This window comes from Alexandromys fortis, unplaced genomic scaffold (genome assembly GCF_014885135.2).
Source record: "Alexandromys fortis isolate MF-2015 unplaced genomic scaffold, M_Fortis_MF-2015_v1.1 scaffold_58, whole genome shotgun sequence".
NCBI lineage: Eukaryota > Metazoa > Chordata > Mammalia > Rodentia > Cricetidae > Alexandromys > Alexandromys fortis.
In genome coordinates this window covers 4,584,995-4,600,030 of record NW_026067940.1, presented here as the reverse complement: position 1 = coordinate 4,600,030, position 15,036 = coordinate 4,584,995, and the positions used below count along the sequence as shown (strand labels likewise).

The window sequence follows — 15,036 nt, the reverse complement described above, 5'->3', positions numbered from 1 at the left end:
CCACCATCGCCACAATGGCTTTCTCTGCTAAGGTGCTCTAACTGTCCTCTGACAGCGCTGGGGTGGTACGGCAACACACTCTCCACAAGGGTTCACAGTCTTTTATTAGACACAGGGACCTCCTTGGGCGCCAGGGACACCTTACCTCCCACTGAGGGAAGAGCCTGGAGTCAATACTCACACTCAGAACCTGTCACCTCCCCTGCCTGCTGCTGTCCACAAAGGAAGAAAGTCAGGTTCAGTAGGGTATGGATTGGTCCTGAGACCCACAAAGGCCTGCACTATGCTCGTAAGACAGCTTCTGAAACCCCTAAATACTGAACTTAACCCCCCAGGAGCATTTTGGATATTTGAATGCCAGCAAGGCAATCCTTCACACTCTCAAGAGAGTGGTCTCTGGTCTGGTCTGGCCTGCCATACCCCACACCAGGAGTGCCCATGTCACCTGGCAGCCTCTTGGAGGCTGCCCTCATCTTCCTCCCCACTCAGGCAGAGTGTTCCCAAGGGTTGTCCTTTCTGGGGCTTTCTTCTCCTGGAACCCAGAAGCAGAGACAGTGTCATCCAGGAGAGTCCAGGCCTGCCTCTGAGAGTTGGTAACGCTTGGTGGCCCAGAAGACAGAAAGTTACATTGGGAACACCCCGAAGTTCAGGGCAAAAGTGCTCAGTGCTGCCCTCTGCTGGCTACTTGAGGCCAGCACCTACTGGACCATGCTTACCTCCCAGCGCTTAGAGGCCCACTGGAATTCCAGGACTGTGAATAAACAAAATCCGAGAGTGGATCCCTAGTCCCATTCTTTCTGCCTCATCTATGTATAACCTCAGGCTTGTCAGGGTAAGTAAGGACTGCGGGCATTGCAGGACCTGTATGACGAAAAACACAAAATCCTTGGAGGTGGGGATAAGGTCTCCTTTCCTGAACTTTGCTATTTTTTCCTACAGAATAGGAGAGAAAGCAAAGCCAGGACATACCCACTTCTCTCTGTCCATCCTCTGAGGGAGTCTTATCCTCACCTTAAAGTTGGTCTTAATAGCAGGCCCCCTATTTGACTGTAGGAGCCAGAATATAGAGCCCTAGATCTCTGAATGCCTTGTAGAACAGCCAGGTATGGGCACTCAGCACCTCAGGGCACCCAGTTCCCTGCCATAGCCTGACCCACCTCCAAGCCTCCTCCAGCTCCCCAAGGTACAGGGCAGCTGGATCCTCGGGGAGGGGCCCTGCTCTATGGCATCTCTTCGGAGCCTCCCTGGTGCCTACAGCTCACACCCCAGCTGGGGTAGCTAAGGAGGAGCAATGGGACAGTTGGGACACTGGTTGTGGGCTGGAGGGAGCAAGGTGGAGGCTAGTCATCAGCCTTCTCCTCTGGGAGGTCATCGTCAATGGGGGGCTTGGGCTGGCAACGGAAGTGATCATTCCAAATCTTCAGAAAGGTGACCCGAAACTTGTGGATGCGGAAGGCGTAGACTATGGGGTTCATGGCCGAGTTGCCGTGCGTGAGGAAGATGGCAATGTAGATGAGGATGCTGGGCTTCTGGCAGGTGGGGCAGAAGAGGGTGATACAGTTCAGGATGTGCAGTGGCAGCCAGCTGAGGGCAAAGAGGAAGAGGATGAGCGCCAATGACTTGGCGATCTTCAGCTCCTTCCCGTAGTACTTCTGTGGGTCACCGGAGGAGGCGGATACTTTCTTGTTGAGCTGCTTACGGATCAGGTAGAAGACCTCCAGGTAGATGAGGACCATGAGGAGCAGCGGCGGCAGCACCCAGACGAAGAAGTTGAAGTAGACCATGTATTCCATGCTGATAACCTTCTCGAACTCACACTTGATCACGGGCTCCCCCACACTCCCGTTAGCTGCCCAGGCTTGCTCCACCTCACTCAGATTGTTCCAGCCGAACATGGGTGTCAGGCCTACCACAAGGGAGAGAATCCAGCAGCCTGCTATGGCCACTGCCGCCCGCCGCTGGGTCACCACTGTCTTGTACCTGGAGGGAAGGAGAACAGGGTATGAGAAGTAGCCCCGTGACTCTGTGTGGCCCCCTTCCCTGAGGCTCACCTGCCGCTAGGGGCTCTAAAAGGAGGCTTCTCCGCATTGAAGATCGTGTGTGTGTGTGTGTGTGTGTGTGTGTGTGTGTGTGTGTATGTCTTTAGCTCAGGGACCTAACCACTAGAATCTAAGGTTAGCCCAGAGTTTGTAAACTCCAGCCTCATTTCTCTTCCAGCAGAGGAAAGAAATTCTGAGGAGTCATAAAAATAATAACAGAAGCTGGGCGGTGGTAGTGCACATCTTTAATCCCGTTCTGGGGAGCCAGAGGCAGATGAATCTCTGAGTTCGAGGCCAGCCTGGTCTAGAGTGAGCTCCAGGTCAGATAAGACTAAACAGATAAGCCCTGTATTGAAAAAGGAAGGAAGGAAGGAAGGAAGGAAGGAAGGAAGGAAGGAAGGAAGGAAGGAAGGAGGAAGGAAGGGAGGGAGGGAAGGAGGGAGGGACAGAGGGGAGGAAGGAAGGAAGGAAAGAAAGAAAGAAAGATATAACAAAGGACCCTTTTTAAGAGTTACAAGCAAATGGCCTAAGTACAGCTCACTTGTACACACCTTGACCTCACTGGTTTCTCACCGTTGGACTATAGCAGTCCTAGGGGTGGCAGTACAGGTACAGCCCACTAGACCGAGGTTGAAAATGGTTGAGAAGCCTTCCCAAGGCCACACAGAAACTACCAGCACCATCCCATGCTACCTAACAAGTCTTCGTTCTCCCAAAGAGCCAGGTGTTGAACACTCCAAGAGGATCCCAACAGTCCTTTCCACCCCGGGCCACTCCTTTTGGTTCTGTTCTGCATGGCTGTAAGCATCTCCTGCCTACTTGGCTTCCCGGTCCCTTTTTTCGTTTTACAGGTTGGTCTCAAGGATAAGCTCAGCACTGCACAACTAATTGGGACGGATTCTCGGGGAAGAAAGCGGTGTTTGCTGAGCATCTGCTAGCACTTCCTGCTTCTCTCATTCACTCAGTAGAACTTGCATGGCTGCAGTTCTCAACGGGCAATCATCATCTCTGTGCTGGGGACAAGATAAAAATTTCTGCCGCTCCATAGCTCCTATTTGCTTCTTTTTTTTTTTTAAAAAAAAATGATTTATTTATTTTTATTTGACATGCACTGGTGTTTTGCCTGCATGTATATCTATGTGAGGGTGTCAGATCTCCTGGAACTGGAGTTACAGACGGTTCTGAGCTGCCGTGTGCGTGCTGGGAATGGAATCCCGGTCCTCTGGAAGAACAACCAGTGCTCTTAACTGCTGAGCCCTCTCTACAGGCCCTGTTTATCAGTTTTTATTTTTAAACATTTATTTTATTTTATGTGTTTAAGTGTTCTGTCTACATGTATGTGCACTGTGTCTCTATACCCAGTAACTGAGGGGGTGAGAAGGGGACATCTGAACCTCTGGAAATAGAGTTACAATTGGCTGTGAGCTGAAATGTTGGTGCTGGGAACCGAGTCTAGGTTCTCTGCAAGAACAACCAGCACTCTTATCAGCCAATCCATCTCTCCAGCCCCAGGGATGTATTTTTACATTTTTTATTACAGAGTGTGTGTGTGTGTGTGTGTGTGTGTGTGTGTGTGCGCGCGCGCGCGCGCGTGCCCCAATGCTCCTGTGGAAGTTAGAGGAAAAACTTGGGGGAACCGGTTCTCTCTCTCCTTTGAATTTGTGGGTCTTGGAGAGTGTTGTCAGGCATGAGAGCAAGTGTCTTTCTTTACCCACTGAGCCATCTCGCTGGCCCTATGTAGCTCATATTTTGGATCAAGTGACGATAGCACAAGAGCCAGGAGATAAGGGCTCTCCATCGCGATGTGCCCTTCAAGGCTGAGCGATGCCACGCAACCTTTCCCAGGTCTGCAGACACACTTGGAATGACTCACAGGAGACAAGGCTGCCTATCAGCCAGAGGTGACAGCCTCGCTTGCCGCTGGGGGTTCTAATACTATCCCTGGGGGGCTTCCCACGTCTCTTAAGATGACACTACTCAGAGGCCAGCCATAGTGTCCTCCACCTACACTCTAGTGTTGGAGAGAATGCCAAAGGCTGGGGCCTGCACAACTCCATGCCAACAGCTGGCAGAGTGGCTGCAGCTTGCCCAATTGTTATTTTCCAGTGCAGTTCCTGAGAGGGCTGGGGTGGCCTCCTGAGCACTGGGCTGTAAAGGAAGGGCTCCAACTGTTTTCTTCTGCCCTGTGCCAGAAGAATCCTCTGCTCTCTCCTTCTTAGACACAGATCTTCTGGGCCCATAAGGACCCACTGACACCCACCTGCTCCTGCAGACCATGGAGATGAGGAGGTAACGGGGAGAAAGCAGACACCCCTCTGAAAGGCCAGCACTAGAGGGGGCTTTGGAACCTCACATCTAATTCCTTCATTCCAACTCTAGTGCCTCTAAAGTCCTGGCTGCCCCCTACTCTACGAGAGCAGGATTCTTGTGCTCCCAAACTGTCAAGCAGCCCTAATGCTGGCTCACTCCCTGGTGCCTCACTCTGGCACTGCAGCAGAAGCCATGTTCTCCTCCCTCACATCTGCAGCCGAGCAGCCAGGCTGCTGGATCCTTTGTAGGCAGAAGACCTGAATGTGGGCACTGAGTCTGCAGGTTGCTAACTCAATTCCTCCTTCGGAGGGTAAGGATGATATAAAAATGAGATAATGCTCAAATACTCTGCAAATACCCTCTTAATACTCCCTAGCCTGAGCTCTCACCCCACCAAGCTCCTAGACAAACACACCTGCAACATCCCAGTGCCTCTAGGAGCTCAGCAAACATAGCCTGGGTGCTATTCAAACAGGTCTGGCTCGTGGGCATCTCCAAGCCTCCCCATCATGGCCTTCCAGACACAGGGAAGCAAGTTCCGGGCAAGAATTTACAGGGATGCCGGGCAAAAAATGGGATCTTGGGGGAGGGGGGGGAGAGAGGTAAGGGGAGATGGGGAGAGAAAAGTGAGAAGGGGAGGTTGGGGGGAACTTGGGAAACGGGATGCATTTTTTTTTAAAGGAGCATGACTTCGAACATAGGCGCTGCTTTTCTGAAATCCAGGTAATAAACTATAAATTCTCGGTTTTCCCCAATCTGATAAAAGAATAAAACCTTTCTTAAGTACTTTTCATGTGCTGGGTTTCAGTGTACTGAGAGCCTAAACATCATCCCTGCCATTCCATCTGTCCGCCAAATAACACAAGAAGAAAATATCGACCTAACATCGACCCTGTTGTTCCGTCTGTCAACCAAACAATGAAAGAAGCACCTAAGGGAGTAGCTGTCAAGACTGTCTAGGAAGGGGATGGTAGTTTTCGGTAGTTCTTGGTCCCACCAATGAGGCTGGTGGCACTTCATCGGTGAAATGCCCCTTTACAGTCTTGAGGACAGGCTCCATGGAAGCAGGTCACTTTCTTTTCTTGACAAGGCCCTTCATGGCGATACCTATTGGTCTCTCACTCTCCTTATTCATTATGCCGCTACTTTCATCTCTCAAACTCCTAGGACCAATCAGCTAAAGACAATGCCAATCCCAGGAGACTGAGGAAACGAGCTTGTCCCTTGATACCTCCATGAAAGGATTGGTTCCNCTTCCTAGACCAAGATGGAGCGGGGAGGACTTTGGACTTTCCACAGGGCAGGGAACCCTGACTGCCCCTCAGACTGGAGAGGGAGGGGGAGAGGAGTGGGGGGAGGGGGAGAGGAGAGGGAAGAGGGGGGAAAAGGGAGACGGGGAGGGAAATGGGAGGCGGGGAGGAGGCGGAAATCTTTTTTTTTTCAATAAAAAATTATATTTAAAAAAAAAAGAATTTACAGGGAAAGAACAGAAAGGCAGATCACCTTATGGGGTACTGCTTTGACCTTCATCTGGTGGGAGGTGGGTAGACTAACATGAGCCTCCTCCAGAACAAAAGGGGTGTGGGAAGGGTGGGTCAAGGCTTCTGTTTCATATCGCTGCGCATTAAATCTTTCCTTTATATCTTTTTTTATAGTTTGTGAAGCCATTTCACAGCCAGGCCTCAGGGGAACTTCAGAAACACACTGTGTGGGCGTGCAGCACGTAACAAAATGGCAGTTATATAGATTCAAATGTCTACTTGCCCAGATCTCCTACTTCTAAGCCCAAACCTCCTTCAGGACCCAGACTACCTGGGTCATTTAGATGCAGATAGTGGCAGATTCCAAATATCCTTTGCTTTAGCATGGATAAAACTGGACCTGTTCAGGAAGGGCACCACCCAAAGATGGAGGTGAACCAGGTGATCCCAAGTGCTGAGAATGGGGTCTATCCTAAGCCCACACATGAACCCTAATGACAGAAGAGATAAAAAACCATCCAAGATGGAAGAGAGGGGCTCCAAGAAAGGGGCCTCCTCTCCCTCCCCTTCCTGACTGCCCGAGGGTCCCGGAGGGTTAAAGCTTTCCTGGGGCTCCTCCAGCACCAGGTCCCAGCCGACCCTGCAGGACGGGGTATCAGTTCTCATCTGTTTTTCTTGCTATTTTTTCCTTGATGGGAAAAACTAGACCCAAGACCTTGGCTGAGGTGGGGCAGCTCTCTGGGGCCAGGGGAGACACCGATCTCTCCCTATGCCTGAAAATAGGAAGCTGATGCATGGGGTGGGGCTGTGGAAAATGTCTCTCATTCTTGAGGAAGTCTCTCTTAAATCCAGACCTAAGACCTCACCACCTCCAGGGGCAGGTGGGAGTTCTCAGTCCCAGGCAGAATGTAAAAACAGCAGGACAACTTAAAGAGTTAACGGAGGAGACAGGCCCTTGCCTACGATCCCAGCACTTGGGACCAGAAGCAAAAGCAGAAAGATGAGAAGTTCAAGGTCATGCTTAGCTACATAATAAGCATGAGCGAAACAATCTACATGAGACCCCGTCTCAAAAAAAATTTCTTTAAACAAGATGTAGCAGAAGGCTTTGAGGTTGGCATGGTAACTCACACCTATCCATCTGACCCTTGGAAATAAAGGCAGAAGGATCATGAGTTCGTGGCTAGCCTAGGCTATGTAATGAGATCCTGCTTCACTACCCCTCCCAAATGCAACTCAAGGAACCAGAGAAACAAGGGTAAGCCTACCACCTCAAGAGTCTCTCTCACTATGCAGATTCTCACTACTCTTAAACAGTTTCTCGAGTATTTTGTCTTGATGCACACGCACATGTGTGTGCGCATGCACGCACGCACACATACGTGGTGTGTGTGTGTGTCTGTGTATGTGTGTGCGCATGCGTGTGTGTCCGTGCATGCACGAGTACAAGCACATGTATACCATGGTTCTCTTCTTTCACCATGCAGGTTCTGGGAATCGAACTCAGATCATTGGGCTTAGCATCAAGAGCCATCTAACGGGTACTCAGCACAGTATCTTTAAAAGTCACTGACAGTATAGGGTGTTAGTGGGCATCTCCTTGTCAATGACAATATCATGAAAATGCTGGAACCCTGGAGTAATGGAGCGGTAACAACCCTGAGATGAAGGGAGGACTCTGGAAAGAAGTAGAAGGCCGCTGTTGACCTCTCAGTGTGAGCTAGAGAGGTTTACACATCTGTGTCCAAATACAGGAAGCTGTGCTCCTTCCCTGGACAGCCATCAGGGCTGCCACAGGAGAGGAAGCTGAGAGAGGGGTGCCCAGAAAAAAAAAACAGGTAGCCAGAGGATAATAATAGCTCCATTGCTGCCGAGAGCCAACATCCACTGCTGTCTTCTCAGTGCAGGACATGGGCTTTGCTCACAGGATTCCACCACTCTCTGCTGAACCCTAAGTACTATTATTATCCCCATTTCATGACTGTAGTCACTGAGACTGACCAAGATTAGGACATACGTCCAAGGCCTCTCAGCCTGGGAGAAGCGGAGAATTTCTAAGTCTGAGATGTGTCTATATCTAAAGCCTGTGCTTTGTCAAAGGGACACTCTGGGAGACAGAAGCTGAGGAAGTTTGTAGCACAGAACCCAGGAACCCAGAAAGGAGACCTGAGAGCTGGGGCTGGGCAGGCAGAGTCCCTGACTGAGACAAGACCTGAGCTGAAAGCTAAGCGACCTCCAGCAAGCTAGCCAGGCAGAAATCTGGACTGTACCTCCCAGACAAAAGGCACTGTGAACATAGAGGCCAGGACAACTGAAGGAACAGAGAAAATGCTGCAGGGATGAGCCACGGGAGAGGAGGAGCTGGCTAGTTCAGTCGAGATCTGGCCAGTGACTGTCACCTAAGGCTACAGAAGAGGTTCTCAGGGTTATTCTAAGTGCAGTGACACTGTTCTACAAAGAAGTGACCACCCATTTCTGGTTTGGGGAGCTAATGCACAGTGCTGAGTGAAAGTGTGTAGTGGCGGGGACCACGGGAACTGACACAGGTAGTTCAGCCACACAGGCAGGTGACAAGTCTGGATGTATCTGCAGACACAGCAGAACTGGGTCAAAGGGTATGGCTTTGGAATGTCTTTAGGAAGAGGGAAGACAAGACTAAGTGTAAAAGTCTGGGTGGAGGAAGAATCAAGATGACTCTGAATTTTATCCTGATCAAAATGAGCAGCAGGGCCACCATGCCTCAAGCATCCCTGCCCTCTCTTACCTTGCCCTGAACCTCACACTGCTCACCAGAGAACTGAACCCCACCACAGGCAACAATCATTGTTTGCATATCTGGACCACCCCATCACTCCAGGGCTTTTGTACTCCCTGCTCATCTGGGAGGTCTGGGAGGTTCTCTCTCACTCTATTTAGATCTCAGTTCAGATGTCACTCCTCAGATAGTATTCTAGACTCATCCTGAAAACAGAAACAGTCCCCATCACCCTGGAAACTCTTACTATATTTAATTTTCTGGACAGAGATATCACTTTTTGCTCTATCTTAGCACTGGTAGTATATGTTTCTCTCTAGTACTATGAAAGAGTCCTTTAGGATAGAGTCTTCCCTAGTGAGCTTACACCACACCCCCAGCACCTAGAACAGTGCTCAGTAACCATGCAATGAGACATGTTCACACTGCACCCCCAGTATCTAGAACGGTGCTTAGTAACCATACAATGAAATATGTTCACACTGCACCCCCAGCACCTAGAACAGCACTCAGTAACCATGCAATAAAACATGTTCACACTGCACCCCAGCAACTAGAACAGCACTCAGTAACCATGCAATGAGACATTGTTCACACTGCACCCCAGTATCTAGAACAATGCTCAGTAACCATGCAATGAGACATTGTTCACACTGCGCCCCCAGTATCTAGAACAGCGCTCAGTAACCATGCACTGAATGAACAAATAAGTCCATGGGGAAATGATCTGGTGAATCCACGCATCATTTAATTCAGAATGACTGACTGAGAAGCCACCTTGTGACACAACCTAGGGAGCCAGAAATGAGGACACAATGTCAGGTGCTCGGCTGGAAAAGCAATGGGAAGCCGGGCGTAGCAGCACACACCTTTAATCCCAGAACTCGGGAGGCAGAGGCAGGTTCTGTGAGTTTGAGGCCCGCCTGGTCTACATAGCGTGTTCCATAGTAGCAAGAAATACATAGTGAGACCCTTTCTAGGAAAAAAAAAAAAAAAACAACAACAACAACAAACAAACGAAAACTAAGTAAGTCAGCTCGAAAGGCAGACCAGAGAGGGACCATGGAGCTACCTACATGCCCTGCTTTGTTCCCTGCGGCACTGAAAGCCCAGGGACCTGGGGCCTAGTCAGACAATCACTGACCTCCTACTTGGGTCCAGTGACATAAAGCTAGAGTTACCAGGGCCTCTGGGAAGAGGGATAATCAAGTGCTACCAGTTTGTCACCAACACACCCAGTAGCTTGGAGTCCAGCACTGCCCTGCACACTGAGACCAGGAAGTTCCTGGGTCCTCCCGTCTGTGGCCCAGTGCAGCAGCTACCTGCTAAGACCCAGCAGGAGTCCTCCAGCGGCCAGCTCCTCATGGGTCCTTTGCCTCGTGAATGTTCTCTTTCATGGATGAGATCACTTCCCCTTAGAAGCTGTCTGAGCAGCAGGTGGCCTCCCCCAGCCACGGCATCAGAGGGTTCTGTCTGGACGCCTTTAGGAATAAATTTTAGGCTGACTCCGAGAACATGAACAATAAGTACCCTCTGGGCAAGAAAAGCTCACAATGCCATCAGATGAAGAGCCCAGCATGAGTCCTAGGTAGGCAAAGATGGTGACAGGGAGAAGAGACAGAAAGTGGGAAAGGAGGGGGTCTAGGGCTGTGGAGAATTCTCTTTGAATGGCTGAGAACGGCCAGGCAGAAAGGCTAGAGGAATCTTGCTGTCAGCTCAGGAAGACTGGCACACACTGGTCCTTCAGCAGTCCTGGGCTTTCCCTCCTGGCTTTGCCCTGCTCTACAGAGTGCTTGACCCCTGGTCCTGGGCAAGCTGGGTCTCAGAAACACTGGCACACTAGAGAACCCAGGAGGGAGCAGGGAGTCGGGCCCTTTGTTCATCCTAGCCTAGGGACCTCAGGCTGTGGTTTCATCCCTATCTCTGCCTGCCTCCCCCTGCCATACAGGCCCACCACAGCCTAGCTTCCCTTTAGCCTCCAGCCTAGGGGTCTCCTCCAGTCACTGCTAATCCCTGGGTTACTGAACCATCTGGTTGGTGTCTCAGCTACTGTTTTATTTTGTAAGCAATTCCTGGTGCTGGGAACACCTGAGATGATGCCTGGTTCAATCCCAGAACTTAGGAGGGGAAGAACTGAGCTGTCTCATGGCTGCAAGAAGTGGGCGCTGGCTGTGAGCAAGCTAGCCAGACTCTCAGGTAGGCACTGACTCAGAAGAGAAAGCTGCTGCCTAGCGGGACTGGAAAGGGTTGAGTGTGGTTTGTTAGCGTGCCTGGTAGCTGTTGGGAGCGAGGCAGTGTCCTTGGGCCTGGACACCTATTTCCAATCTCCTGCTCCTCAGCGAGGCAGCACTGGGCGTTAGAACAGGGAAAGGAGGGTTGGGTGGGGTGAGCTTAAGTCTTTCTGCTTCCATGCAGTCCCCGCCATCAGGGACGTCCTCCCTGGGATGTTCTCCATCTTTCCTTCCACAGCCTTGGCCGAGATGAAGCCATATTTCACAGCTCCGGTCCCCTTCTTCCTGCCTCTTCTCTTAAGGACAATCTCAGGCACTTGAAACTGGAAACTTGGATTTCAAGACGGGGGAAGTAAGGCTTTCAGACATATTAAACTACTTCCTGCAGAGAAATTCTTCCTCCCAAAGGAGGACAGGAAACCGGATACAATCAAAGGCACGCAGCACACTCCAGGGGCCAAATATTTAATAGTAACATTTCCCAGAGGAGTCTGGCTCAGGGGCCCAGGGAGAGGGCCAGATGTTGGTGGCTTACGAATCCTGCTTTCTTGATCCCTGTGACATCTCCCACCACCCAAACATGAGTATCAACTAACCCCCAAAAGAGAGGTGAACTAGAACCCCAAGGCCAGTGTCAGGGCAGTCCAGAGGCAGAAGGGTCTCCAAACTTCCGGAAAGAAAGGAGCTGGATAAGCTGATTAGGTCATTAGCCTAATGGACCTTGCAAATAGCTCCTGGTCACTTGCTGAGGACAAACAAGTCCACAGCCTGGTGGGGAAGACAATTAAGTCCCATGTGTGAGTCAGAAACAACCGGCCGCTATTCTGAGCTACCGTCCCTTTTCTCCCTCAGATTCGGAGCCCCTCTCTGGGTGCAGAGGATGAAGGAAGAGGCACAGTCACTGTGCAAAAGGAACAGTGGGTCTGATGAGGGAGGCCCAGTCCTCGATGATCAGAGAAGAACCGTGCGTGCTGCAGTGCTCAAGACAGAAGACCCTGTGCCCCTGTGCAGCCAATTCCCCGATTCCTGCGTCACACAGATTCCTGCCTTCCCAGTCTGCCACTAACCCACACACTTTGAGATGAAGTGAGCATCTCTCTGGATGTGTTGTCATCCTTACAAAGGGGCGTGGTGTGCCCAGTGGCCCTGACCCAATGAAGGCTGCAGGAATGAGGTGTGGAGAGAGCGTCTCAAATTTGGGGAAGGTAGAATCCCAAAGTAGAATTGCCTCTGGCACCCTTTCCTTTCTCTCTGGTCGGAGGTGTAACAGGATATTCCCTTGAAAATGGGAGGCCCAGCTGATGATCCTTAAAACCACCTGGGTGACCATGAGATGCAGCCACCTTCTCCTCTCTCTGAAGGCCAGATCCAGTGCCCACATCCCAGTGAAAGGCATTCCTTGAAAAGGGGGTACGCTCAGAGAACTGGATGCAAGACTTAGTGCTGCCAGCCAGTGCTGCTCTTAGGTTGGTCTCTTCAGTCCTTGGGGTAAAGTCAGGCTGAAGAAAAGACCAACGAGGATGGCTTCACCTGCTGTGGGTAGCTGGCTCGTCTAGTGGGGTGGGGGATGTGCACAGATGTAATGGCTACCTGGCAGGACTGTCCTTGCTGCCAGGACTGAGCTGTTAAGAGGGGCACAATTTCTTTTCCAAAGCTAAGGAGAGGTCTGTAGTCAAGTTTTTTTTTTGGGGGGGGGACGAGGGGAGACTTTGCACAGATCTTTCCTGCTCTGTAGACTGGCCACTTAAAGGGGCAGCAAGGGTTTTCCAACCCGGCTAGTGCACAGGACCGGTGGAACTGGATGGGGCTGGCAAGATGCAGGTTGTTCAGACTAGAAAAGTAGAGGTTCACACACTGCTGATGTGAGAAATCCCAAAAGCAGGCTATAAACTCCTTGGAATAGTTAACCTGTGGCAAGATCCCAAGACCCCCGCAGCCATCCAGGCTCTGCCACAAGTGAGCGGGACTTGGGTGAGACCCCCCCCCATCTGAGACATCTGTGTACTCATCTGGAGAACAAGGAATGGGTGAGATGTAACCAAAATTCTGGTAGATCACAGCTCCCTTCTAGAATGTGTCAGCCTCTCCACCAGGAGAGCCAACCACAACACTAGCAACAGGGTCAAGGCACTCTGAAATACACTTTCCCCTGGTTAGCATGTTCTGAATGCTCCCCAGAGGCTGTCCCTCCCCCAGGGTTTTCTCTGCTTCAAATTGTCCTACAGATGGAGGACTAGATAGAAAGGAGAGAAAAGGTGTCTGCTGGGGGAAGAAATGGACGCATGCATGAAATCCAAGCCAAGCTGTGGTTTCTCCCCGTTAACCTTGAGAAATAAGGATTCTCTAGACTTCAGAAGGTGAGGAGGTGGGGCCTGTTGAGTTTATCAGCTAGCAGCTCTGGCTACAGTGTTATCAGGCCCAGCGTAACAAAGAAGCTCCCCACTAAATCTGTGGGAAACACAGTCAGCTTCTGCAGAGATACAAAACAGGTGCAGGGACAGAGATGAACAAAAAGACACTGTTCGGCTTCAGAAGGATGAGCATGGGGCTTCCGTTTCTGTTCCACAGCCAGTTCTCTCAGCCCTCCTCCCAATACTGGGAAATCGGTGTGTTCCTGCTCGATCTGAGCAGCAAGGAGAGTGGGAGGGGCTTGGGAGTTTGCTTAGCCCAACATTAGACACACCACCACAACCCCAGACCCTGGAGCTGTGTCCTCTGGGAAGTTGTCTTTGGCAGTACCCAGTATGCAGACTAAAGGTGAGGGAGGCCAGTGTAGGTGAGCCGGACCCCTTTTCCCAACTCCCATCAGAGGAACATTTGATCTGTTTCTACCATAGGACTGTAACTGCACCTGATGGAGATAGCTTTGAAGACTCTAGACCATCCCAAAGGTCAAGGTTAAGACCAGGGAGGCAACACCAATGAACCTAGAGTCACGAGAGTTGAGGCCCTCACAGACCTTCCACGGCCAGGGAGTTAAGAACACTCTGCTCAGAGGAGGCAGCTACTCCCTAAAACTCTCGGAATCCAGCTCTGGCTTCTGGAAAAGATCTAACAGATGGAAGACTGTGGGAGTGAGACAGGGCAATCTCTCCACCTGGGAAAACAACCCAAAGAAAGAATCTTCAATGCACCCTCAGATCTCCAAAGTTAAGCTCAGTCCCACCCGCTGTATCAGAAGACGCAACTCCGGGAGCCTGGAAGGAGACTCACAGTATTCTGTGGCCTCTGGATTTCCCCTATCTTGCATCCTAGTCTAGAGGCTAAAACCCAGAATACCAGCAGAATACCCAGCACCTAGACATTCCTCCACTGTCCCTACAATGTTTCCCTGAAGCTTTCTTTGTAGGCACGTGGCCCCGTTAGCCACGCTTTCAGAAATCAGCCTTTTCTAGTCAGGAGCCACCAGCAAGAGCTGCTGCCCTGGGCTCTTTACCCTGCTGCCTACGCTCCAGGTGAAGGGAGTTCCAGGTACACAGATGCCATAGAAAGTGGAGGCTCCCAGGCAAAGGCCTCCTTTCCAAGTACACACAGAAGCAAGTGGGCCAGCAGAGCCTTGGGTCTAGTAGAAGTTAACTCCCTGCTCCTCCCATGAGACTGTTCAGTGGCTACTCCCTAGACCACGGAACCTGCACACAGTAGGCACCCAGAAATCCCCAAAAATGGAATGGTTTTTTTTTAAAATGCTCAGTGAAAGTAAAAGAGGTGCCACTGTTAACCTAGTTCAAAAGTCCATGGCTCAGGAGGTCCATGGGCCCTCGGGAGGGTCCTACTGTTGTGGTTTTGTTGATAATAAGTGTGCTGTCAAACTATCTTCTAAATAGTCATATCTACATCCCTAGGTTAGTGTAACTGTCAGCCTTGACCAGGGAAGCCTCTCTCTGCAGCGGCAATTAATTTAGAGACTCATTCCTGGCTGAAGGGCTGAGAAAAAGTGTCTGTGGCTGAATGCTTAGTACTAAATGGGACATCAAAAACTCTAAGGCTCGGGAGACATGTGGAAGAGGGGGCAGAAGAAGGTAAGAGCTAGTGGTGAAGGGTGTGTTGTGAAATGTTGTCTGGGCATGACCCAGCTGCTGTGCTCATGGAGCCATGGCAGCTAAGGTTGCCTGCACAAGGTCAAGCCAGCGAGGTCGGCCAGCATCCCAGCAGGCAGCGCTAATGGACTGGGGGGGGGGGGGCTACAAAGTCAAAGTGGGAGAAGACATGAATGTGAAAGG

General features: G+C 50.9%; 1 protein-coding gene across 4 annotated transcripts in view; it reads right to left on the bottom strand.

Annotated features, from left to right (window-relative positions):
• Positions 1 to 86: 86 nt before the first annotated feature.
• Positions 87 to 15,036, bottom strand: part of Adora1 (adenosine A1 receptor) — a 36,186-nt gene continuing 21,236 nt past the window's right edge. For all 4 annotated transcript variants that reach the window (XM_050147655.1, XM_050147658.1, XM_050147656.1 and 1 more), the window contains exon 3: positions 87 to 1,980. In XM_050147655.1, the coding sequence (XP_050003612.1) occupies positions 1,341 to 1,980 (640 nt within the window). In that variant the 3' untranslated portion in view covers positions 87 to 1,340. The remainder of the gene's footprint in view (positions 1,981 to 15,036) is intronic.